The sequence below is a fragment of the Schistocerca americana genome, chromosome 7 (genome assembly GCF_021461395.2).
Source record: "Schistocerca americana isolate TAMUIC-IGC-003095 chromosome 7, iqSchAmer2.1, whole genome shotgun sequence".
Lineage (NCBI taxonomy): Eukaryota > Metazoa > Arthropoda > Insecta > Orthoptera > Acrididae > Schistocerca > Schistocerca americana.
In genome coordinates this window covers 405,264,531-405,290,418 of record NC_060125.1, presented here as the reverse complement: position 1 = coordinate 405,290,418, position 25,888 = coordinate 405,264,531, and the positions used below count along the sequence as shown (strand labels likewise).

The following is a 25,888-nucleotide window of genomic DNA, read 5'->3' as shown; positions in this document are numbered from 1 at the left end:
CTTGTGCCTCTAGTATGTGACCTTACAGTCATCATTATATTTACAAAATGTGTCAGTGTACATAAGAAATGTTTGTAGACTTCAGTATTCCACTCTGAGATGAAAGCCAACCAAAGTATAACCAACTTCTGTTTCAGTTTCATCAACAATGGTGGACGCCAGCATCCTCATTTGTCACAAAGCTATCATTCAAAGCCACTTGGTAAGAATCCACCGGGGTCATTACTCCTCTGCCAACCCCCATGGCTATGATTCAACAGTTAATTATAATACAAATGGACCCAGCATAACAACCCTACACTCCCAATGTCACCTACCCGCTAATTGAGTTTTCCTCATTGTTCGGTTCTGGCAACACCACTCACTTGATCACTGAGCTCAACACCTCTACAGCTCAGTGGATTTTCTAATCCAAGCCAATCTGGAGGTGCTCAGGCTTCCCTGAGCTATTTCTGCCATATTCCTTTCCATTTCACTGCATCAATTCAAAAACTGTCAAAACCTGCTACATGCATCCCCCATTCCCCACTGTTCCTTTCCTGATATGAAAGACTGAAAGATCATGTCATGTGTTGCTTTTCAATGGCCTACATTCTCAATACTGCTTTCAAGGGGAAAGGAGGAGGAGGGGGGGGGGGGAGGGGCGGAGAGAGAGGGAGAGAGAGAGAGAGAGAGGAGAGAGAGAGAGAGAGAGAGAGAGAGGGAGAGAGAGAGAGAGAGGAGAGAGAGAGAGAGAGAGAAACTGTTTACTAGTATTTCAGGCTGTCACCACACTCCTATCAGTGAATGGTTTTGTATCTTTGCATTGTTGTCCAGCATTGATAAACTTGTGACAGAATAAAAGCTCTGAACACTGCTACACCTCAAACAATGAGACTGGAAAAAATATGACAAGTTAAAACTTGATTCTGGAGCAGGTCTCACACCCAGACTAGTGCATTTTACAGGTAATGCATTACTCAATTAACTTATCTTAAATGTTTTAGTCCTGTATATGCTCCATTAATATCAAGAAACCTGTAATTTAAATAACACAATTACGACCCAGTAATTCGTTTGATTGCTTGGCTCTTTTTACTCCAGAAGACAATGTTAATTACTCAATAATGTAAAGCAATGCAATATAAATACTAAGTCTCTATTGCAGCAATTTGCATAAATACTGAAAACACAAATAGTGATAGTCAAAAACTTTTTATTTATTTCCTTTTTCTCTTCATGTTAAATGTCCCAATGATTGTAAACTGACTGAAAACAGGACACTTGTTTTAAGAGGAGGAGCAACGAAGATGATCTAAAATGATTGTAGTAATTGCCTAACAGGAAGCAATACTGATAGTTTAAAGTCCTATCAACACTGATGAACTTACAGAATCAGAAATCCAACAGGAACAAACAGCGAAGGAAACTGTTGTTACATTACTAAAGAAACTGGCCTCCCATCTGCTCGGTACAATTCAATGAAACTCTAGACAATGTTTAACTGTTTTAACAATAGAATGTACCTGAGAATTTCATGTGTTTTGATGGCTATGACACCCCTTGGAGTTCAGTAGCCTAACTCAGAAAGGCTTTCTTTATTCACACACATTGGGTTTGCCTGTTTAGCACAGGGAATGGATGAATGTAGAGTACGTGGAGTCTAGTACCATATTCGCATTCTTGATTGTGAAATAGATGAGAGAGAGAGGGTGAATCTCAACATGAGAATATATCTTACGCCTCTCAAATAACACAAGTGGGCAACCAAGCAAACTACCCCACCTGATACAGAAGCCATCGCCATCACCACCATATTGTTTGGTAATAAAATGTTTACATCAAGCTGTATTCCATTATATACTGCAATTGAACAATAAACCAAAAGAAATCTTGCAGATCACTTACACCAGCTCCTTTTCCAACTTTCTGTGGGTTAAATCCTGGATGTCCATGAGGTGTTGTGATGAATGGACTCTGATTCGCAGATGCATCTTTCTGAAAAAGTAACTTTCATTTAAAACAGCATCTTCATTGATAATCACACCATAAGAGAAAATAATGCTCCATTAATTTAAAGTATTATAGTTTCTTTCTTACCCCAGAACTAGATGAAGAATTTGAAGCACTAGTTGGTCTCAGCCGCTCTGTAATTAGACAAAAAGGAAAATGGACAATTACCATTTGTTTCTAGAAAATGTTACAAAAATCTGATACACATGCCTATAGAAAACAATGTTGTCATTAGATCTCCAAAATATAGTAACATACCTGCAGAAATTAACATAGCACAATACTATATTCATTTTTAATAACAATTTATTCTTATAGGTGAACTCCAATGCACTGTCACAACATTTCAAATGTACATGAGGAGTTTATCTAAGACGAAGGCCATAATTTCAATTTAATTTTCATCACATTATACTTGCAGGGAAATTAAATGTCCAAACTTACATAATATTTACACATTAGAAGAAAGAAGATACATGCAGATGTTAAAAACTAAAAACATTCTTGCACATGCAGAGCGAATGTCAGCAATTCTCAACTGAAAATGTGTTTATTACCTGATCATTGAAATCTTGCAGTGTTGGCCTCTTTCGGAATAAGTTTTATCTGTACTATACTAACAAGGACAATATTTCTCCCTCAGAAATCCATAAATAATAACTTTATCACAGTTTTCATTAATATGCACATGCTGTACGTTTGTCACTAATAACAGCAATCAAATATATTTTTCAATAATATCACATCATCTTAACAGCGGCAGTATGAGAAATACATTAGGAAACTTTCCACCTGTTAGTGATTACCACATACATCTGTAAACATACTTTTTTTTGTTACTTTTTAGCAACATGTAAAGTAAATGAAACAGTGAAGCATGTGTGTCAGTGTGAAAAAAGAATAGTAATTATTATGACTGCTTGTCATTTACATTACTGGCATCTTTCAGTAACAGATTGAAACTAAACCTAAACTGCCTCATTTCTCCAAGATTAACAATCTCTTTCAGTTACTGTTTTTGGAAAAATGCACAAAGTGTAAATTTCAAATTAATGTAAAAATATGACAATCACAACATACGAAACAGCACGTGCTAAACATGAGTAGTTTGAGAAGATGATGATAATAATCACAATGTCCCATTTAAGTTAAACACTTTCTACACCTTGTACAGTTATACATAGAAAGGAAAGAAAGGAAGCAAAGAAATCCCCAACACCACACCTAATGCAGGCATAACATTATTTACTGGATGACAAACTCACATCCAACACCGAAGCCATTTTATTTTTTCATTTCCTTTTTCATTGAGTAATGATAGCTGACAGATTTTCATGTTAAACATTAATTGCAAATAAATTAACATAAAGTGCAGCCATTACTACCACTGGTAATGGTTAATTTTTCTCACTGACAAGAAAAAGCAACAGCAAACCAAAACTTACCTCTCAAAATGTTTAAATTCATAGGAGGTCCAGCTGACAGCAAATCTAAGAAATACAAAAAAGCATTTCATAACAAACTGAGCTACAGGAAGGAAGTAATTCATTAGCTAAAGAAAACAATGTTAGGTGTGTACAGATGCAGAAGCCTCTTTTTGAAATATGTTAAGTTCACAAGTAATGAGTGGGCACATCATTCTCACCTAATGATACAATGCAAACTACATACAATAGGCTGGGCCATTCTTTCGCAAACCTGGTCTGTGTTCATGAAATAACTAAATACATTGGGAAAGAAGAAGCTGTAAATCTTTTTCATGCAGGCTTTACAAACTAAAGGCAGTAATGAATGACTGGGTATCATATTTCACAGATTCCTAGACCCCCTCTCTCCAGTTATCTGCAACACTTCATATTCAACAAAACTGGTAATTTTTAAGGTACAAATGTACTTAAAAATTGTATATTTGCTTTTTTGCCCAAGATTCAACCCAAGCAAAGCATAATTAAAAAGGAAAAACCAGTCTTGCATAACAACATGAAACACTGTATAAGTCACAGCTGTGCACTAACAAGATTAGTAGTTTCAAAATGTAGCAATGAACTACAAAAGCCCTAAGCAGCCTGGGTAAACACCATTCTCCACACCATTTTTGGTGAAATTAGTTGTAACTCTATGTTTCGTCCAATTTTGTTTGTACTGTGCACAGAACAATGAGTTAAATCGTAAAGAAATAATGAATAAAGGAAAACACTTTCACCAAATGTTTGGCAAAGACTTGTGTTTACATACATACAAGATGGAAGAGGGTAACATTCACAGACAAAGTAAAAATTTTATGGCTGTTAAAGTGCTGAGTAAGACTAACAGTTTCAGAGTGACTGAAACCATTATATACGTAGAAATTTTGCTTACAACATGTTTTAGTATACCAGAATTGCTGATTAATGACTAGCCTTAACGTTGGCTATTCTGTGCCCTGTAACATGGACAGAAAATTCTGGGGTTAACGGATTCTACATAGTTAGCTGCTAAATTATTCCAAACATTCCTCCTGTGGCTGGACACTCCTCCAAAAAACGAAGAAAGAGAGATGGTTAGTAAGCGTAGAAGAAAACAAGTCATCTCTGCATTATCTAAGAAGAGTATTTGAAAAGGAGGACCTTGCCATTACTCTGACCATCTCAATGTAGTAGCTTACTTCAGCGATAGGTATACTACACATCACGTATTAACAATTGTGAAAAGGATATATTACTACCGCCATAAAAATGGCATGTGCACTAAGTTGCAGACAGGCACAACAAAAAGACTGTTACAAAATAAGCTTTCAGCTAAAGCCTTCGCCTGAAGAGAAAGGAAAACACATACACACATCACACAAGCAGGCACACCACATACCACACACGATCACTATCTCCGGCCACTCCAGCCAGAATGGAACTGTGTCGTGTCAAACGGGAGCAGCAATTTGGAGTGGGGCTGGGAAGGGGTGAGACAGCAGGGTATGGTTGGGGACAGAGATGTCAGTGTTGTCATGTGGAGTATGAAGAGACTATATGGTGGCAGGAAAAGGCTGTCTGGTGCAATGTCAGCAGGCTTGGAGGAGCGGAAGAGGAGAGGAGCAGAGAAGGGAGAAAGACTAACGAGTGCACTGGCAGAGAGTGTCACACAATGAGGATGAGGGGGTACGACTTTAGGAGGAAGTCATAGGATAGAAGGAGTGGAAATTTTTGGGTGGAGGGTGCAGGGACAATAAGTTATCATAGGCTGAGGATGGGATAATTTCGGGTGTGGAGAATGTGTTGTAAGGATAACTCCCATCTGTGCAGTTCAGGAAAGCTGGTGGCAGAGAAAGACTCCAGATGGCCTGAACTCTACTATTCCTTCCCCCCCCCCCCCCCCCCCCCCTTCTCTGCCCCACTCTCAATTGCTGCTTTAGATCAACAGTTGCAGTCTGGCCAGAGCAGCTGGATAAAGCGGTCATGCTTGCAAGAGGTGTGCCTCCTCGTGAGAACGCATGTGTGTTTTCCTTGTTACCAATAAAAACTTGAGAAGTACCACTTTAACCGTAACTATGGTACTCATCACAAGGAGAACTTCAACTTCTCTCATATCACTTAAAACTAAGCTCAAACACCACTGCACACAGGGCTAAAAATATATAACAATCTACAAGGTAGGAACATATTAAACATGGACCTTGGTTCTTTGAAAATATTACTCCATAATATTGTAGGAGAAACACACAACTATACCACTGAAGAACTCATGGAAGACAGTTTTACACTTCAAACAACAGAAAAATGCAGACAACTAATGTTGTAAGAAATGTTGTAGTGTTACATGTATTTTTATTAGATGTACTTGCATCACTGTTAATCTATAAAGTGTAACTTTCTAATAACAATGTAAAAAGATCTTTTTTAAATCTTTATAACCTTTTCCAACTTGACGTGTCTTCTGTACAGCAGATCTAATTACCTGTGCACTGTATTTAAAGAGACTAATAAATAATACTTCACATTTTCTTTTTTGAATAAGGCTTCAAAAGTCCTTTCCTTGTTGGCCAGATGCTTAGTTTGTAAGCCTTTTTGTTGAGCTTGTCTGCAGCTTAATGGGTCATCCTTTCGCAATTGTTGGTATTCCAGCCAGGACTAAACTTCATATTTTTTTGGCCCAAATTGTTTTTAATGCACACAGTGTACTTCCTCATAAAAATTAAGTGCGTTATGAACACAAATGGTCAGTAGTGTTCTTAAATAGGGATATGCTTTCATGTATTTTCATCTATGTTATCAATGAGATGCAGATAACACAGCACACAAGAAAATTCACTCTCAGGAGTGACAAATGCCTGCGACTATCAAAATTCTTGTCGATGGTCAATGTTTCAGTTTTAAAATACTGAAATTAGAAAATGAACAGGACAAAAAAAAACAGAGCTCCACAGATACGTGAATAAAATGGCCTGTTTCAGGTCACACTGATATAATATATTTTAATTTAAAAATAAGAATCCAACACCACTGTTGCACTGAATTACAAATTGACATTTTCTTATTTTTATAGACTGTACATGAAGAAAACAGATAAATTCTACACATTCCTTCCACACTGGAACTAATTAAGCTGGCGCTGTTAGATATGCCATGAAACTACACTGCATGCCATTCTACAATGCAACTAGAAGTATGCAAGACTAATAATACATGATTCAATGGAACATTTTGTTCAGTTTTGACATGCTACCTGTACACTATAAAGCACAAAAACAAACCACAGGTAAGCACTAACAAACACAGAACATTCTTCTGGTAAATTAGTTAGGAACATAAATTCTGCAAAAACATGTTACGGTTTTACAGTAAATTGAGGCGAAAAACTACTACAGGTACACTACAAAGAATGATACCCCATTTGAGACAAAATAGGAGTTTATACTCACCTACTTCTAAAACTAATACCTGGAACACAGCTTACATAAGCTCAGTTAAAAAATAAATACCTTTCGCTATAGTTTTCATAATTTTGATCAACTCCTTCCTCAAAACCATGAACAAGAGACCCAAAGGGCACAACTAGGATTCAGACGTTACAACTGACAGACAGATAAGATGAAAATTTTCACAGTACTAATAAAAGCACTGTTTGAAATCACTAAGTTAAAGGCAAAAAAAAAAAAAAAAAAAAAACACTTATAGAAAATGACACTGTGCAAAAGGAAATACAATATAAAGGCAATTTATTTTACCAAAGGTCCCTTACTGAACTATACCACAACATACACCACCACAATTTCCAGAAAGATCAACAGCAATTTCCAGAAGCATCAACAGAACACATCAATAATATGGCATCCAATGTATACAGATTTCTCTAACAGAACTGAAATGCTGCATTAAATACAATCTATGAGGAATGAAACTCTGAATTGGCCACAACCACGCACTGAAATAAATTCAATAGTGACAATTGGAGATTTGTGGCGGACCAGGACTCAAACCTGAAAGAACAGACATCACACTATAAAAAATATATATGCCTTGATGGCATCAATGATCATGCAATACAGATGCACTCTTCATCCACCTACTTGCAGGAATCAGCATCAGGCTACAAGCAATGAGGGTAATGGACAGGGATTGCTATGTATGAAGTACACGACAACTTTGGAATTTGAGTTGAACAGGAAGTGTGTTCAGATGGCCAAAGTGGTTAAGGCGACCACTTCCATAATGCATGACATCCGGGTTCGAGTCCTGGTTCACCAAAAATTTCCACTTGTAGCCACTGAATTTATTTCAATGCCCAGATGTGGCTAATGTTGGGATTTCAATATCATCATGTATATATATGGCTATATGATGAAAACATACATATAAAAACACAGAAACATATACATATAAAAAATACAATCCAGCCTGTTGTGTGTGTGTAACTGCTTGCAAGTGTAGAACGTGATGTGTTGGAGAGCCTATGAAAATTGCAGAACAAAGGAATTACTAATGTCAACATTATACTCATTTGAAGTAGGCAAGCAACTCAGCTGTCACCATGCACTGCTTCACTTGTAGGCATTAAATGCAACAGAAAAAGATACCTGCAATGTGATACAGGTTCCAACCCTGTGAGGCAGGTAGCGGGCAGTGACTAACATTAGAGTGTCGAATACTTTATTCACCAGGAACGTAGTTTAAGAAAAGCTTGAGCTCTCACATTCAATTTGCTGGATGTCAATGGAAATGCCTTACACAAAGTTGAGCACACAGTAAAATTCAGCATCACCACTGACTCGCCTAATGTTACTGTACAGAACATAATGTGATCAGTACAAATGGCAGCTACTGAATAAAAAAAACTCTAGTGGACTGATTCCCTCCTATTTTTACTAACTGAGACATAGGGCACCAAATGCTCATTGAAAGTGCACAAAAACAGCTGTAATATAACCAACATTCTTCTATTTTTTGAACAGCCCTCTAACCCAAAGGAAGTAACTATCTCCTTACAAATTAAAATAGTAGAAGTAAATTTTATTGTTCCATACCAACCTTTTATCATTTGGCATTAATATATTAAGCACTTATACTGTCATTCTTAAGTGTGTATCACAGAGCAATTTTTCATTTCCCACTGTCTGTATATTCAATTTTTCACTCAAGAGAGGGTTCAGTTTTCACATCCATATGGTATATCATATTACAGAATTTTAGTAATTTATGATTTCCAGTCATATTTTTTAGTGTGCAATGTATTGCAGCACATACGTCTACACCTACATCAATATTACGCAAGCCACCTGACGGCATGTGGCGGAGGGTACTTCTGGTAGTAGTAACTGATCCCCTCTTCCCTGTTCCACTCATGTGGGGAAAATGAATGTTGGTAAGCCTCTGTATTTGCTCTAATTTCTCGAATTTTTTCGTTATGATTATTTGGCGAGATGTACATGGGAGGAAATAATATGTTATGCAACTCATTCCAGAAAGTAATCTCTTGAAATTTCAATAGTAAAACCCTTTGTGGTGCACAACACCTCTGTCGTAGTGTCTGCCACTGGAGTTTGTTGAGCTTCTCCATAACGTTCTTGCGCTGACTGTACGATCCCATGATGAAATGGCTACTCTTTGTTGGAGCCTGCCCTCACCCCCCCCCCCCCCCTCTCCTCACCCCCCCCCCCCCCCACCCCATCAGTCCTACCTAGTAAGGTTGCAGATTGATGAACAATACTCAAGAATCGGTCAGTTGCATTTCTTTAAGATACTTCCATTGAATCTCAGTCTGGCATCTATACTGAAGGGGATGGAATTAATTTTTTTTTTTTTAGATCTATCACAAATAACAATTTACTTCACGGTGCCACACCGTGTGGCACTTGTTTAACTACCTGGCTATCACGGGATTCCCTAAGTGTCCTCTACTATGGGAGCTATGATTGTGGTTTTTTTCTGATATGTATTTTTCTTCTTTTTGTTCTTTTGCTTATCAAATACAAGATCCAGTTAACAGCACAACATTTGGAGGACATTTGTTCAAATCAGAGTGATGGTATACTTGTTCCAATTTATAGTGATTAAAATTCTTCTGGGTATTATGCCGCATCATTGCTAAAAACTAACAACAATAATAAACTAAAACCGACGTTTCGGCCAAATCGCAATGGCCTTCCTCAGGGCACGACTGGTTTTGCATGGGGATTGGTGCTTCTATTTATTACAGACTATCGATGTCTGACGTCACTGTTTTAAAACTTAATTGGCCCTCTAATATGATTGCCTACGATTGCGGAAGCCTACATTCTTATATCTTGTTCCAATTTAATTTAATAGCATACTATTACCCGTCAAATAATGCCACGAAAGGGCTTGTAACAGATTTTAAGCTTTTAGTGCCTCTAACTGATTCATATTTAGCATTATTTGTAAGTTCAAGTTTCTATAAAAACTTTGGGCAGTCCGTATAGCCTTTTCAAAATCAACACATACATCAGTAGCTCGAACTAAATTTTCTGATTTACCACAATCTGGTGCAAAAAGAAACCATTATGTGTAAAGCATTAGTATTTTCGAAATACATCATGTTTATGTAACAAAATTATATCAATTCCAACGTTACATTTTTTCCAATATTTCATTACCAACTTCATATGCTGGACCCAACAGGCTAATCAGTGTTTTTCGAAATGACATATACAAAAGTAACCTTTATCTGTGAAAAGGGTAAATCGTTTACACAAATGTTTAATACAGCAATGAATGCAATACATTTTTGAATTTTATGCCCACCTAAATCTGCTAGTTCCAGATATTTCCGCTACGTGCCATGCACAAATGGGTTATTCCAACAGTCATCATGGAGTCGAATAATGGTGCAGAGTGTGCACTGCATTTTTTATGGTTTCATGAATCCAAATTTGCCACTACAGTTCAAAGACAATTCAAGACTAAATGTCACAAGCCACCACCTCAAAGACAAACTGTTGATAATTTGTACAATTGCTTCAACAAAAGTGGCTGTGCATCCCACAGGACAGTGGGTTAGGGATTGGACAATTTGGATTAGACATAGTGGAACAAACCCTGATCACCAAGATCACCTGATTTAACTCAGTGGACTGCTGGGCACAGGGTTGTTTTAAAGACAGAGTGTTCGTTGCTCTGCTTCCGAGAAAAGCTGACCTGCGACAACGGATAATAGAAGTAGTTATCATACAAGAAGACTTGCTTTATTGGATTTGGCAGGAAACTAACTACAGATGAGACATTTTCCTCTGTTCATAGAAAAAAAGCCTTCCCTGGTTCCCAAGAAACGTATGTTTAAAGCCAGAATTTTTTTCTGACAACTTATAAGCAGTTAATATAAAATTAATAAATGTAACGAAAATTATATAAATGCTAAGTGGGGAATAATTTTAGAAAACGTGCAATAATAACTGATGATACTGTGATGTGATTACCAAAATAGAATTACTGTGTTCTCTCTCTCTCTCTCTCTCTCTCTCTCTCTCTCTCACACACACACACACACACACACACACACACACACACACACACACACACACCAGAACGCCAGTTAACTGAAATTAAGTGATGGAAGCCATTTTGGATACCAATATTTTTGGTTAAGCTATGAATATCTAATGTGTACCACAATAGTATGTACTGTATGTATTTTTGAAAGCTATGAACGTCAAACAAATTTTAAAGAATCTCTTTGTTGAGAGGTCGTATATTCTTTCTACTTCTGATTCTGCTTTCCCAGCTTCACTAGACCACTTCAGTCAATAGTTTCCTGGTCACCTTTTTCAATAGGCTTTCTTTCTGTATTGCCCAGTATCTTTTCATTTGCTATGATCTTTTTTGTTGTTCCTCATCTGTCAATGTCCTTTTTATTGTTTGTTGTTTGCCTATTTTTGGTTTAAATCTTAATTTTATGTTTTTCAGTTTCCTTAAATTCTCTGTTTTGTTTTGAAAATTGTCCAGGGTTAATTCTAACTCTTTAATATCTTCTCCAATTTCCTTATCCATCCCACTTGTTGCTTCATGTCCCAAAGTTTCTCTATGATTTTTCTCGGTAATCTGATTTCTGATGTCCTCACAATGTGACCAAAGAAAGAGATCATTTTTGCTTTATAGTACCTGTAATAGGCCCCTGTTCACTGTACGCCAATTCATTTGGCACTATCTGCCATAGTCTATCTTTTTGATACTTATAGAACCCAAGTTTCGATTAACTCAAGTTTGGTTAACCAGGACTTTACTGTATTATTATAAAAGGTATCTAAGGGCTTCGCCAATTCCCCCCCCCCCCCCCCCCCCCCCAAACTCGCCTTCACGCACACAAAAAGTAGAGTCCAAGAGACTGTGTCTGATCTGTATGCAGATGAGCTATGTCCTTCATCTTACCACATATGCGATTGGTGCAGCCCTCTTGTCTTTAATAAAGTTCTACATTGCCACTCCATAACACTCCCTGTGACCATACATGCCAAAGCCACTTGACGTCCCCAGAACCGTAACACGGTGGCATTCCACAAGAGGTAATTGCTATAGCCAGCAGAAGCACTATGCCCAAGTACTCTCAAACACAGTGACCTCTTGTGTTGGTAATCTTTTTATCGTACATCAGTCCCACAACTGTTTCATCTCTTCACACTATGATTTGCATTGTGGCCAACTCTTGCAGCACCTGCCCTGGTTTTTTCCACAACTGCTGCCACTTGTTTCTTCCAGGTCATTTTCTGACAATTCCAGGAAACTCTGCAACTTTCACTACATATGTGCCATAACTTTTCACCTCCCAACATCAAAAGCACAATTTTATATGGGAAAAAATTCATGACATCATCTGTCTCCACTGATTGTATTACACACCCACATCACATGAGCCGAAGTCCCTTACAGCCACATGCATAACAGGGCATCAGAGCGTATTGGTTGATCTCTGGTTTATCCTTGTGAGACAGCACAGGTATGCTCCATGTTTGTTGAATAGTAATTAACTATCAAAGTGGGCTGCTTGTGTTTTAAATTGGGCCACTTCCCTTTCTTCAAGTGGAAACAGTGAAGTTATTTTTCCGCTGTTGCTTTGCTCCAGGAATGCTGCCACTCCTACAGGAGCCATACTTTTGATACAGGTTGTCCTGTGGTTCTCCTCACCCTTTGGATGTCTTCCTTCTTCAGTCAGTTCTCTGAACCTTTTTCCCCCCCAAGTATGTATGTTCGCAAAATTTCCAAACTGACTAGGGTGCCCTAGCAGGTGCAGTACTACACGCATCTGTGAAACTCAGAAACACACCCCACTGACTATGCAACAGTCCTTGTGCTGGCTTCACCAGCTGCCGTCTTAGGGCCCAGATGATTGCTCGTGCCTTGCAATAGATTGGAACGGCCTTGTGATATATTCTGACACAATTTGAGAGGAGATAGAATCTCTTCTGTTATGTACCTGCTAATTTATTTGTTATGTTAAGTACTTTCCTTCCCTTTTTTTTGGGGGGGGGGGGGGGGTTCAGGGCACAAAAACGACCAAGGTTATAAGCACCTATGTCAATCTTAGAACACCAATAGGTAAAAGAAGTTAGATGCGACTATACACCAAGCCCAGTTGATAAAACGATCAAGAGCTAAAAAGAAGGACTTTCCCCTTGGAGAAAAGTCAACGAAATACACCATAGAGACAGCAGAGGTCCCTAATCAAAGAAATAGCCAATAAATCAGACGGCTAATATACACTGTAACATAAGCAGTTAAAAAAAAAGTATCAGGACATGCTGAACCACCAAAGGTTGATGACAAGTGGTAGGGAGCACAACTCAACAAATGGTGATGGTTAAAAAGATAGTGTCCAATACGTAACATACTTAAAACGATCTTGTGACAGGACGGCCGAAAGGGGGTGTCAGTCAAGCCATGGGAAGAGGTTTAAGTCCCCGGAGCTTATTCCGATGAAGAGAAGACCAGTCGTGATGCCAAACTGACACCGTCTGCAGACAGGTGGCAACACAGAGGTCATTTGAGAGGATGGAAGAGCTAGCAGGCCGAGGTAGGAAGACTGGAGCATGGGCAGGAACCCACATGAATATCACAGTGGTTCCCTCAATGGTGAGAAAGTGGAAGCTTTCTGGGACTCGCTTCACTACGGGATGGCCAGTGTACAGCACAGAGAGGCTCTGGAAGGGCACTGAGAGAATCAGAGCACATTACACAATCAAAAAGCCCATGTTGTTGGATGTACTGCGTGGCCTGATATGAGGGCGAAGAACTCTACTGTAAAAATCAAGCACTGTTATAGAAGCCAATACCAAAAACAGTCAGTGCCAACGCCGAAGGCACACCCAACACCATGGTCAGTTTGAGAGCCACCAGTGTTCAGGGAGGTGCTAGTGCTAAGTTGCATGCAAAGCTCAAGAAACTTACAGCAAGAGGTCGAATCCAGAGTAGTATCCTTGGCAAGCAAATGATGTCCAAGATGAAAATGGACTGCTGCATGGAGCCAAGGTGGTCAGGATCCACACCTATTGGGAATGTGACATGCCGCGTGAAGTTAAGCTGCCAAACCAGTAGGCCTAGCTGAAAGTGAACTCTGGGAGGTAACAGAGAAGAAAGGCGCGCCCCATACTGGCGGTCAAGGGAGTCATCGAAAAAGATGGCACGAGACAGGTGGTCAGGCATGGGAGACAAACGGCATGTGGATCTGCTGAGGAGGATATCATGACGGTATGACAGTGTTAGATCAGCAGTTTCTGCATAAAGACTCTCAACCAGCCTTGTGTAAACGCCTCCATTGACTAAACGTATTCCACAATGGTGGACTGCGGACAAGGGATCAGTATAAATAGAGGAGAGTGGTCGGATCCACTCCCCAGAAAGTACCGCTTAGGACACGTATGGCACTGAGGGACCCGGTACAGCGTGTGGCCAGTTAAGACACATGGGAAGACCAAGAAAGCTTCCTATCAAGCATGAGCCCAAGGAACTTCGTAGTGTCGGAGAACGGAAGAGTAACAGGCTCACAATGTAAAGACAGTAGATAAAACCCATTCTCCGCCAAAAATTCAAACAAATGGTTTTCTCAGGGGAAAAGTGAAAGCCATTGCCGATGCTCCACGAGTAAAGAGATTGAGACATTGCTGAAGATGCCGCTCATGGAGACTAGTCCATGGAGAACTGCAACAGATCACAAAGTTGTCAACGAAAGGGGAGCCAGAAATGCCTGCTGGGTGACAGACCACAATAAGGTTAATAGCTACAGCAAAGAGGATGATGACATGATGGAGTCTTGAGACACCCTATTCTCCTGAATAAAGGTGCCCAACAAGGCCAAACTCACACATACTTTTTTTTTTTTTTTTTTTTTTTTTTTTTTAATTCGTGAAGGCAATGGAGCAGGCGACCTCTGAATCCCCACGAGTATAAAGTACAGATGATACCAGTCCTCCAGCAGGTGTCATAGGCTTCCTCCAAATCAAAAAATACAGCCACAGTCTGGTATTTCTGTAGTGACTTTGGTTCACAAATTGGCAAGATGGTCAATTGCAGAACGGTGTGCACGAAATCCACATTGTGCAGTGGTTAGTAGATTGCAAAACTTGAGCCATCATAGTAGCCACCCATGAATCATGTGTTCCATCGCTTTGAAAAAACAGCCAGTGTAGGAAATGGGGTGGTAGCTAAAAGGAAGGTGTTTGTCCTTACCGGGCTTAGGCATGGGTATGACAGTGGTTTCACGCCAGCACCTGAGAAATATACCATCTGCCCAAAAGTGGTGAGAGGCTCTGCAACATCTGACTGAACATCACCCAGCACTGGGGTGAAAGATCAGGATGAGGTAAGAGCATGGTCAAGCTCCATCATAATAAAGGCGGCACGGCAGAATTCACGATTCTGAGGGGAGAATGATACCATGGAGCTCAATATCTCTGCAAAATAGCGGCCCAAGGTGTTGGAGATAGCAACAGGGTCCACAATGATATCGACTGCTACAGTCCAGCCAGAAATCAGGGAACAAACCCTGGTCCCAGAGAGCCAATAGAGGTTGCCCAGGACAACAGAAGAGGGAGTGAAACTGATAAAAAAGAATTAGTACAGGAAGCCCAGTTACCTGTTTTGATATCCTCAAAAATGCGAAGACACTGTGTACACAACTTTTTATAATGAATACAGTTCATCATCGTAGGACAACAGTTAAAAACATGGAGGGCACATCTCCATGCGCGAACTGCGTCACAGCATATGTCAGTCCACCAGGGGACTGCGACACGGCGTGGTAAACAAAAACTGCGCTGTATTAACATTCTGTGGCAGGAAAGATAACATTCATTAAGGTACTCTACCTGATTATCATTATTCATCTAAGGTCGCCAGGGAGGAGTAAAATCTCCAGTGCCCTTAGAAAGTTCCCAAATGGGTTAACACACAGATGGGGTAGGAGTCAACAAACAGATAGCACATGGAAAATGCTTGGTCGAGTATGTGTTGGAGCGAATAAACCTCTCAAGATAACAGGCAAGCTGGGCACTGCAAAATGAGAGGTCTAAATGGAAATAAGTGTGTGTGGAGTCTGACAGGAACCTGGGTGCTCCAGTGTTAAGACAGATGAAGCTGAGTTGACTGAGAAGGTCAACTAACAGAGAATCCCACAGACAGGTTCGAGTCCCAAAGGGGACTGTTGGCATTAAAGCCACCAAGCAGCAAAAAGGGATGAGGGAGCTGACCAATAAGCTGCAGTAAGTCTGCCCTGGTGACACCAAGTGACGAAGGGATGTAGCTGTTACAAAGAGAAAGGGTGAAACGGGGAAGGAAAATGCAGACTGCAACAGATTGCAGCCAGATGTTCAATGAGATGGTCTGGCTATGGACCTCATCCTGAATGAGCAGCACGACTCCCCCCCTAAAACGAAATACTGGGCATGAAGATCTGGTGGCCTGTTGTGCAGCTGTAGGAGGAGGAGATAGGGACACTACCATAATACTGGGTGATTTCACAACTGCAGTATTGAGTTGGAGGTCACAAGTATGCATGGTCATGTCCTTCGTAGAGCGAGGCATAGCAAGAATGGTACTAAAATTGCCAAATGGTAAAATGCTGGGCTTTGGACTAGCCAACAACTTGTGAGTGACAGGGTAAGGTACTTTTTTCTTCATCCAGATCTGCTGAACAGACTGCTCATCAAGATACACAGGACACTCATGGGATGAGGTGGCATGGTTGGCATTACAACTGATACAGAGGGGAGAAGGGTGGGGGCAGTTGCCCCCATGAACACCTCTGTAACAAGTAATACATTTCGCACTGTTTTGACAGGACATGCAAGAGTGGTTGTAACAATGACACTGGTAGCAACGCATTGTGTTCGGAATGTATGGTCAGACTATGATGACTTTATAGACTGCCTTATCTCCAATGGAAGCACAACTCAATCAAATGTGAGAAAAAGAGTGTGTGTAAGCGCTCAGTTTCCATCAACCTTTTCCATTAGCCGATTGACTGCAGTGATGTCCTGACCAGAGAGATAATGTCGGATCTCCCCCTTGGTCTTACCATCTACCAGTGAAGTGTAAATAACACTAGATGAATAATTCAGTGCAAAATGGGCCTTGACATGAACAGGATATCTAAGAAGGAGTGAGGCAGTTAGGAGTGAGGCAGTTAGGAGTGAGGCAGTTAGGAGTGAGGCAGTTAGGAGTGAGGCAGTTAGGAGTGAGGCAGTTAGGAGTGAGGCAGTTAGGAGTGAGGCAGTTAGGAGTGAGGCAGTTAGGAGTGAGGCAGTTAGGAGTGAGGCAGTTAGGAGTGAGGCAGTTAGGAGTGAGGCAGTTAGGAGTGAGGCAGTTAGGAGTGAGGCAGTTAGGAGTGAGGCAGTTAGGAGTGAGGCAGTTAGGAGTGAGGCAGTTAGGAGTGAGGCAGTTAGGAGTGAGGCAGTTAGGAGTGAGGCAGTTAGGAGTGAGGCAGTTAGGAGTGAGGCAGTTAGGAGTGAGGCAGTTAGGAGTGAGGCAGTTAGGAGTGAGGCAGTTAGGAGTGAGGCAGTTAGGAGTGAGGCAGTTAGGAGTGAGGCAGTTAGGAGTGAGGCAGTTAGGAGTGAGGCAGTTAGGAGTGAGGCAGTTAGGAGTGAGGCAGTTAGGAGTGAGGCAGTTAGGAGTGAGGCAGTTAGGAGTGAGGCAGTTAGGAGTGAGGCAGTTAGGAGTGAGGCAGTTAGGAGTGAGGCAGTTAGGAGTGAGGCAGTTAGGAGTGAGGCAGTTAGGAGTGAGGCAGTTAGGAGTGAGGCAGTTAGGAGTGAGGCAGTTAGGAGTGAGGCAGTTAGGAGTGAGGCAGTTAGGAGTGAGGCAGTTAGGAGTGAGGCAGTTAGGAGTGAGGCAGTTAGGAGTGAGGCAGTTAGGAGTGAGGCAGTTAGGAGTGAGGCAGTTAGGAGTGAGGCAGTTAGGAGTGAGGCAGTTAGGAGTGAGGCAGTTAGGAGTGAGGCAGTTAGGAGTGAGGCAGTTAGGAGTGAGGCAGTTAGGAGTGAGGCAGTTAGGAGTGAGGCAGTTAGGAGTGAGGCAGTTAGGAGTGAGGCAGTTAGGAGTGAGGCAGTTAGGAGTGAGGCAGTTAGGAGTGAGGCAGTTAGGAGTGAGGCAGTTAGGAGTGAGGCAGTTAGGAGTGAGGCAGTTAGGAGTGAGGCAGTTAGGAGTGAGGCAGTTAGGAGTGAGGCAGTTAGGAGTGAGGCAGTTAGGAGTGAGGCAGTTAGGAGTGAGGCAGTTAGGAGTGAGGCAGTTAGGAGTGAGGCAGTTAGGAGTGAGGCAGTTAGGAGTGAGGCAGTTAGGAGTGAGGCAGTTAGGAGTGAGGCAGTTAGGAGTGAGGCAGTTAGGAGTGAGGCAGTTAGGAGTGAGGCAGTTAGGAGTGAGGCAGTTAGGAGTGAGGCAGTTAGGAGTGAGGCAGTTAGGAGTGAGGCAGTTAGGAGTGAGGCAGTTAGGAGTGAAGCAGTTAGGAGTGAAGCAGTTAGGAGTGAAGCAGTTAGGAGTGAAGCAGTTAGGAGTGAAGCAGTTAGGAGTGAAGCAGTTAGGAGTGAAGCAGTTAGGAGTGAAGCAGTTAGGAGTGAAGCAGTTAGGAGTCGTTGGGCTTGAAAATTACAATTGGTCTCCCGAAGCAAAGTTTCATTATATAAGTTATAGCAGTACTTCATAGGGCCTGTAATTGCATCAACACATTTTTGAATAATAAAAGGTTTAAATGTAGCAAAAGACTGACCTCCTTCGGTACATGACCCCACACAAGGAACCGAAGTGAGGCTGGGAGTCATTGAATCTTTAGCTTATTTTCATTTGTGTTTATTAGATGTAACTGAGATGAAGATGACTGGCTCATTGTGAAAGTATCTCCCAGGACCGCCAGCGCCTTCAATGACACACTCCTTCCGACTGGGGGGCCTCCTCAGACGGGCCTCACCTGCCTTAGATGACTGTTCACACTAAGTCCATATCTCTTTAACTCCAGACAAAGGGATCTTTAGGCAATTGGGAAGGTAACAGCTCAGGCAGTCACCCCTTCCTGGGCCTGGTCTGTACCATGGGGTATGTGTGTTCCCAACTTGTCGACCCAGGGCTCGGAATTACATACTACCCAGTCATCCATTACATGTCAAACATGTTGGCAAACCTTCAGGAGCACACACTGAGGAAGAAGAAACAAAAAGAGACCTCAGAAGCTGAATCAGCAGATCGGGAAGAGATGGAGAACAAAGAAACAACCAAAAAAACAGACGAAGGACTGTTTTGATGTCTTGCTACCAACACTTCAGAAATCATTCTCGAAAATACCTCAGATATGTTTCCCAAGGGAGGGGAAAAAGAATAGGAGGAAGATAGACATGCAGCATGGAAAGGGAACAGATGCTACACAGGCTGGGGCCCCATGGTAGCCAAGTGCGAATTCACCGATCAGTGGTGAGACCCATGGAGGAAAGTACTTTCTGCAGACATGTTGGATACCTAAGGAGAACCTTTTTCATTTTTTAACAGAAACCTCTAATATCCAATGTAATTTTGCCCTTTTTAATACTTTTTGATTCAATTGTACTGAAGGCTTTCCACTTCTTTAGATCTTCCCTTTAAGCAGTAGGATTGTCTTAAGCGTGCGCATCTGCAGTGGTTTTCTGTACATCACACTATCAGTGTGTGTAGCACATTTTGGGTAAGTATATTACTTGATCTGTTTACTGATGTTAGAGCATTCTAAATCATATTGGTACTGAACAAATATGTTGCACTTGAGCACCAGCTGTCATACAAAACTATCACAATTTATCATGTACAGAATCACAACAACATGTAATACACCAGCCAAAACCAAATAATCACCCAGCATATTACCTTTGCTTCCCTTATCTGGAATTTAAAATCATGATGTAATATCACAACTTAAATATGGTGAAATGTGTATGTTCTATTGAAATATAAACTGTATTATGGATGTTCACAAGCATAATATGTAAGTCCATACATCATCAGAAGCAGTGTTTAAATGTCAGAGTATATAAATCACTCATGAACTGGAACAAATATTGTGGTAAGTGGTGTATAATGAAGTAACACATCTGCTTTCTACCATACACTAATTATACACATGATCTTCCAAAGCCAGTTCAGACATTATAAAACAGTGTATAAAAAAATTTAGCACATAAGATTATGCTGTACCCCATACTCCAAATTTATGCTGAAACTAAGATATTGCATTTAGTACTTTAAATGTGAAATGATCCCAAAAGACATTTATAACATTGGTGGCAACACTACATCTATCACTTAACCCCTAGATCTCCTGCAATACATAAATTTAAATAAATTATATAAATAGTTCTGATGAATACAGTTTCTTTGTCACTAAATATAACATCCAATTTATTTACATGAAGATACACTCAATTACTGCATAACATTCAAAATACAAATAAAGACAGAATACAACTAGCCACTATTTTCTGATGCATATTGGAGGATTTGTTCCCTCACCAGAAGGCATTTCCAGTGTTTAGCTCAGGCGAACAACTCCTAAGAAACCAATGCACCCGAAATATCTGCAGTTTCAAACATCTTCGTTGTGTACTTTCTGAACAGCAATATCATTGCCTTCTGATGATGGAGCAAAGAATTCACATTTGTTGATAGAGAATAAAAAATTGTAACTCGTTATACTGTTTAAGTATAACATTTACTGTAAAAAGACGTTCTCACACTGCCATTCAACAGAAGAATTATTAAATTAAAAATACTGTTATCTACTACATGGTGAGTAGCAACTCTCCTTTTCACCCTATTGTTACATTCCATCCTGAATTTTCCATTGTTTGATTCTTAGATCCTTAGTGCAACAGTATGATTCTATTTTATCCATCTCGTTAAAGAACCTTTACAAGAGATGAGTATTTCAATTGCAGTTTAATGACGTTTCCTCAGTCTTTTTGTTTTACAGTGTAGACAGCAACAGCAGAATAAAAAGAGAACATCAGTAAAATATTGTTCCAAACAATGTGCAACGTTCATCTGAATGCCAAGTTCATAATTTGCATTTGTTGTTGTGATCTTCAGTCCGAAGACTGGTTTGATGCAGCTCTCCATGCTACTCTATCCTGTGCAAGACTCTTAATCTCCGAGTAACTAATGCACCTACACCCTTCTGAATTTGCTAAGCGTATTCATCTCTTTGCCTCCCTCTATGATTTTTGCCCTACACGCTTCCCTCCAATAGTGAATTGTTGATCCCTTGATGCCTCAGACTGTGTCCTACCAACTGTTCCCTCTTTCCAGTCAAGTTATGCCACAAATTTCTCTTCTCCTCAATTCTATTCAGTACCTCCTCATTAGTTACGTGATCTACCCATCTAATCTTCAGAATTATTCTGTAGCACCACATTTCAAAAGCTTCTATCTCTTCTTGCCCACACTGTTTATTGTCGATATTTCAGTTCCATACAAACAGTTTCAGAAAACCCTTCCTAACGCTTAAATCTATACTCGATGTTAACAAGTTTCTCTTCTTCAGAAATGCTTTGCTTGCCATTGCCACTCCACATTTTATATCCTCTACTCAGATCATCATTTATTTCGCTGCTCAAACTGTAAAACTCATCTATTAATTTAAGTGTCTCATTCTCTAAACTAATTCCCTCAGGATCACCAGATTTAATTTGACTACATTCCATTATCCTCATTTTGCTTTTGTTGATGTTCACCTTATATCTTCCTTTCAAGACACTGTCCGTTTCGTTCAACTTGTAGTGCCCCCAGAATTTTACGAAAGTCTGGGGACACTTGTGTTCCAGCCGTTTCGAACACATGTTATTTTAAAGCAGGGCGTAAGAATGAGCATGGGATACTGCACCCATTTATTGTTTGTGCAGGCAAAACTGGAAGGGAGATCATTCGTCGGCGCTGGCAAGCGTTCAGCGCGACCTCCCAAGAATAAGCAAATACGGCCCGGAAGCTCCATGGCCGGCTGCAAAGAGTAATGTAGCACTGTACCGTTAAAAAACAAATGGAGAGACTCGAAATAGTGAATGTTTATTAGACGTTGAACTGCTGTTGAGAGTACGTGGACTGGACATGGATAGTCAGCCATAATAAAAGCTTATGTATTAATTGTGTTCAAAAATGTGTAATTAACTGATTCTGGGTGCCCGGTAATGTGTGGGCTTACGTCATAAAGTTTAGTTGTTTTTTTTTTTTTTTTTTTTTTTTTTTTTTTTTTTTTTTTTTTTTTTTTTTTTTTTGTACAAAGTGGAAATAAATATGTTCTGGTGCATTCAATGATATTCCAAGAGTAGCGTATTTTTTAAATAAGAAGAGAGAGAGCGAGAGAGTGAAAATTTCCCCTTCCTAGCAGTGAAATCTTTGGAGAAGTGTCCGGTGCTAGCAGAAGACATCGGCACTGCAAGAAAGCAGTACCAGCATTCAACAAGTAAGTCCACGAAAACGCTTAAGCTGTATAGAGAGAGCTTAACATTACACCGGGCCACCGCAAGCTGTTCTTCCGAGTCCTTTGCTGTGTCTGACAGAATTACAATTCATTGGCTAACATCAAGGTCTTTATTTCTTCTCCCTGGATTTTGATTCCTACTCCAAATTTTTCTTTTGCTTCATTTACTGCTTGCTCAACACACACATACTGAATAACATCGGAGATAGGCTATACCCCTATTTCACTCCCTTCCCAGCCACTGCTTACCTTTCATAACCTCAACTCTTGATAACTGCCATCTGTTTCCATACAAATCTGATAGGATATAAAACAAAAACAATCTATTTTTGAGAATATAATCACATAAATAAAAAAATTAATGAACAGGTGGTGACAGGAGGAAACACATCCCCCCCCCCCCCGCACAACTACAGGGGTCATTAGCGCCCAGACTAAATTATGAATGCACTGCGAGGCACAATGTTAAAACAGCAACTAGAAAGGGTAACACTATAAAAGGCACATTAACAGGCAAGGGATTAAAAGAAAACAGCATAATCAAATGTCCTTAGACAGGTTTGTCAAGTGGATAAAACGAAGAACGCAAGCAGCTGGTCATGGGTCATCAGCTAAAATTTCATCCAGAGTACATGGCAGGCCAAGATCAATGCGTAGTGTATTAAAATTCAGACAGGACGTTAAAACGTGGCGTACCATCAGCAATCGCCCACATGGGCAGAACGGCGCCTGCGCAGCCATCAGCAGATGGCGGTGGCTGAACCAGCAGTGTCCAATCCGTAACCGGGCTAAAATGACCTCCTGACGCCGAGAAGGGCGTGAAGAGGTCGTCCAAGCCATGGGGAGAGGTTTCAAGGCCCGAAGCTTGTTTTCAGTAAGTGTAGACCAATTGGCATGCCACAGCGATAAAATGCGCTGACAAATGACCCTGCTAAAATCAGATGAAGGCACATAACAAGAAGCTGTCCGAGGCTGGAGGACTGCAGCCTTGGCTGCAGTATCTGCACCTTTGTTCCCAGGGATACCAACACGGTCAGGAACCCACATAAGGGTAACCGGAGAACCGTCATCCGCCAGCTGCTGAAGAGAGTGTTGGATCCGGTGCACGAAAGGGTGAACCAGATACGGATCACTGAGGCTCTGGATGGCACTCAGGGAATTGGAGCAGATGACATAAGCAGAATGTCGGTCGCGGCGGATGTAAAGAACAGCCTGATAGCGGGCGAATAGCTCAGCTGTGAAGACCGAACAATGGTCATGGAGCTGGTATGTGAAACTGTGTGCCCCGACAATAAAAGAACACCCGCACCGTCATTGGTCTTAGAGCCAACTGTATAAATGAAGATCATATTAATGAACTTCGAACGAAGTTCGACAAACTGCGAGCGGTATACCGAAGCTGGGGTAACCACCTTTTGGAGTGAGCAGAGGTCAAGGTGAACGCGAACCTGAGCCTGGAGCCAAGGTGGCGTTTGGCTCTAGCCCACTCTAAAGGTTGCAGGGAGTGGAAAATCAAGTTGCTGATGGAGGCGACAAAAGTGAATTCCAGGGGGTAACAGGGCAGATACATACAACCCGTATTGACGGTCGTCAAAAAAGGAACGATAAGACGGGTGGTCGGGCATTGATAATAGCCGGCAGGCATGCCCACAAAGCAGTATATCGCGCCGGTAGGTTAGTGGCAATTCACCGGCTTCAGCATGAAGACTCTCGACGGGACTAGTATAGAACGCTCCGATCGCAAGACATAGCCCCCGATGTTGTACAGACTTGAGGCGGCGTAAGATGGACAGCCGTGCAAAGGAGTATACAAAGCTCCCATAATCCAGCTTTGAGCGGACAATCGACCGATATAGGTGAAGTAGGGCGGTTCGATCCACTCGCCATGACGTACCGCTGGGAACACGGAGAACATTTAGGGAATGTGTACAACGGGCAGCCAAATATGAGACGTGGAGACCAGCTAAGTTTCCTGTCAAATGTAAGACGTAAAAATTTTGTTGTCTCCACGAATGGGAGAGGAATGGGACCGAGATGTAAGGACGGTGGGAGAAACTCTTTGTAGTTAATACAGACCGTCTTCTCAGTAGAAAAACTGAAGCTATTGGCGACACTCCAGGAGTAAAGACGGTCAAGACAACGCTGAAGACAGCAGTCCAGGGAACATGTACGCTGCGCGCTGCAGTAGATGGTAAAATCATACACAAAAATGGAGCTTAATATATCAGCTGGGAGGCAATTCATTATTGGATTGATCGCTATGGCACCCCATTCTCCTGGCGAAAGGCGACGGACAGAACAGATCCCATATGTACCCTGAACTGTCGATCCATTAGAAATACATGAATAAAAAGAGGGAGGCGACTGCGAAGGCCTCATGTATGCATGGTGCAGAGAATGCCCGCCCTCCAACAGGTGTCGTAAGCCTTCTCCAAATCAAGGAACAGAGCCACAGTCTGGCGCTTTCACAAGAAGTTATTCATAATGAAGGTCGACAAGGTAACCAGATGGTCAACAGCAGAGCATCGCCTACGAAAGCCACATTGTACATTGGTAAGGAGGCGTCGAGATTCGAGCAGCCAAACCAAACGAGAGTTAACCATTCATTCCATCACCTTACAGACAGAGCTGGTAAGGGAAATGGGTCGATAATTGGAAGGCAAGTGCTTGTCCTCCCCCGGCTTAGGAATCGGGACAACAATAGATTCGCGCCAGCATGTGGGAACATGACCCTCAATCCAGACACGATTATAAGTACGAAGAAGGAAACCTTTACCTGCAGGGGAAAGGTTCTTCAGCATCTGAATATGAATAGAATCAGGCCCCGGAGCAGAGGACCGTGACCAGGCAAGTGCACTTTCGAGTTCCCGCATGGTAAATGAGGCACTATAACTTTCATGATTCGAGGAGCGAAAGTTAGGTGGCCTTATTTTCGGGGGAGGAAGGTGGTAATGAGTGGAGCTCGAAACCTCTGCGAAAAATAGGCCGAAGGCATTGGAGACAACCTCAGGGGCCACAAGGACCTTAGTGCCATATAGCCGGCGCAGGCTACCCAAGACAACGGAAGGAGTAAAACTGTTAAGGAGCTAGTGAAAGCAGCCCAGCTGGCTTTCTTCCTTTCTTTAGTAACACGATGACACTGCGCACATAATCGTTTGTAATTAATACAATTCGAAATCGTTTAAAGGTGCGTAAAGCACATCGGCGAGCACGTACAGCATCTCTAAACGCTGCGGTCCACCAGGGGACTGGTATGCGACGTGGATAAGAAGTAGAATGAGGGATGGAAGATTCAGCAGCACTGAGAATGACTTCTGTGAGGTGTGCGACCTGACTATCGCAGCTTGTGAAGGTTTGATCCTGAAAGGTCGCGCTGGAAGAGAAGAGCCCCCAGTCTGGTTTGGAGATGTTCCAACTAGTTGAGCACGGAGAGGGGGTATGATGCAGGAGATGGATAAAACAAGGGAAGTGGTCGCTCGAATACGTGTCAGAAAGTGCGTACCAC

The 25,888-nt window shown here is 41.4% G+C and overlaps 1 protein-coding gene across 5 annotated transcripts in view; it reads right to left on the bottom strand.

Moving 5' to 3' along the window:
• The window catches only part of LOC124622618 (SWI/SNF-related matrix-associated actin-dependent regulator of chromatin subfamily E member 1), a 105,607-nt gene that overhangs the window by 62,938 nt on the left and 16,781 nt on the right, over positions 1–25,888 (bottom strand). For 4 of the 5 annotated variants that reach the window (XM_047148382.1, XM_047148386.1, XM_047148384.1 and 1 more), the window contains exons 3-5: positions 3,438–3,482; positions 2,080–2,126; positions 1,888–1,977 (exon numbers count right to left, since the gene is read on the bottom strand). In XM_047148382.1, coding sequence (XP_047004338.1) covers positions 1,888–1,977; positions 2,080–2,126; positions 3,438–3,482 — 182 coding nt within the window. The remainder of the gene's footprint in view (positions 1–1,887; positions 1,978–2,079; positions 2,127–3,437; positions 3,483–25,888) is intronic. The other variant, XM_047148385.1, reaches the window with a different exon arrangement.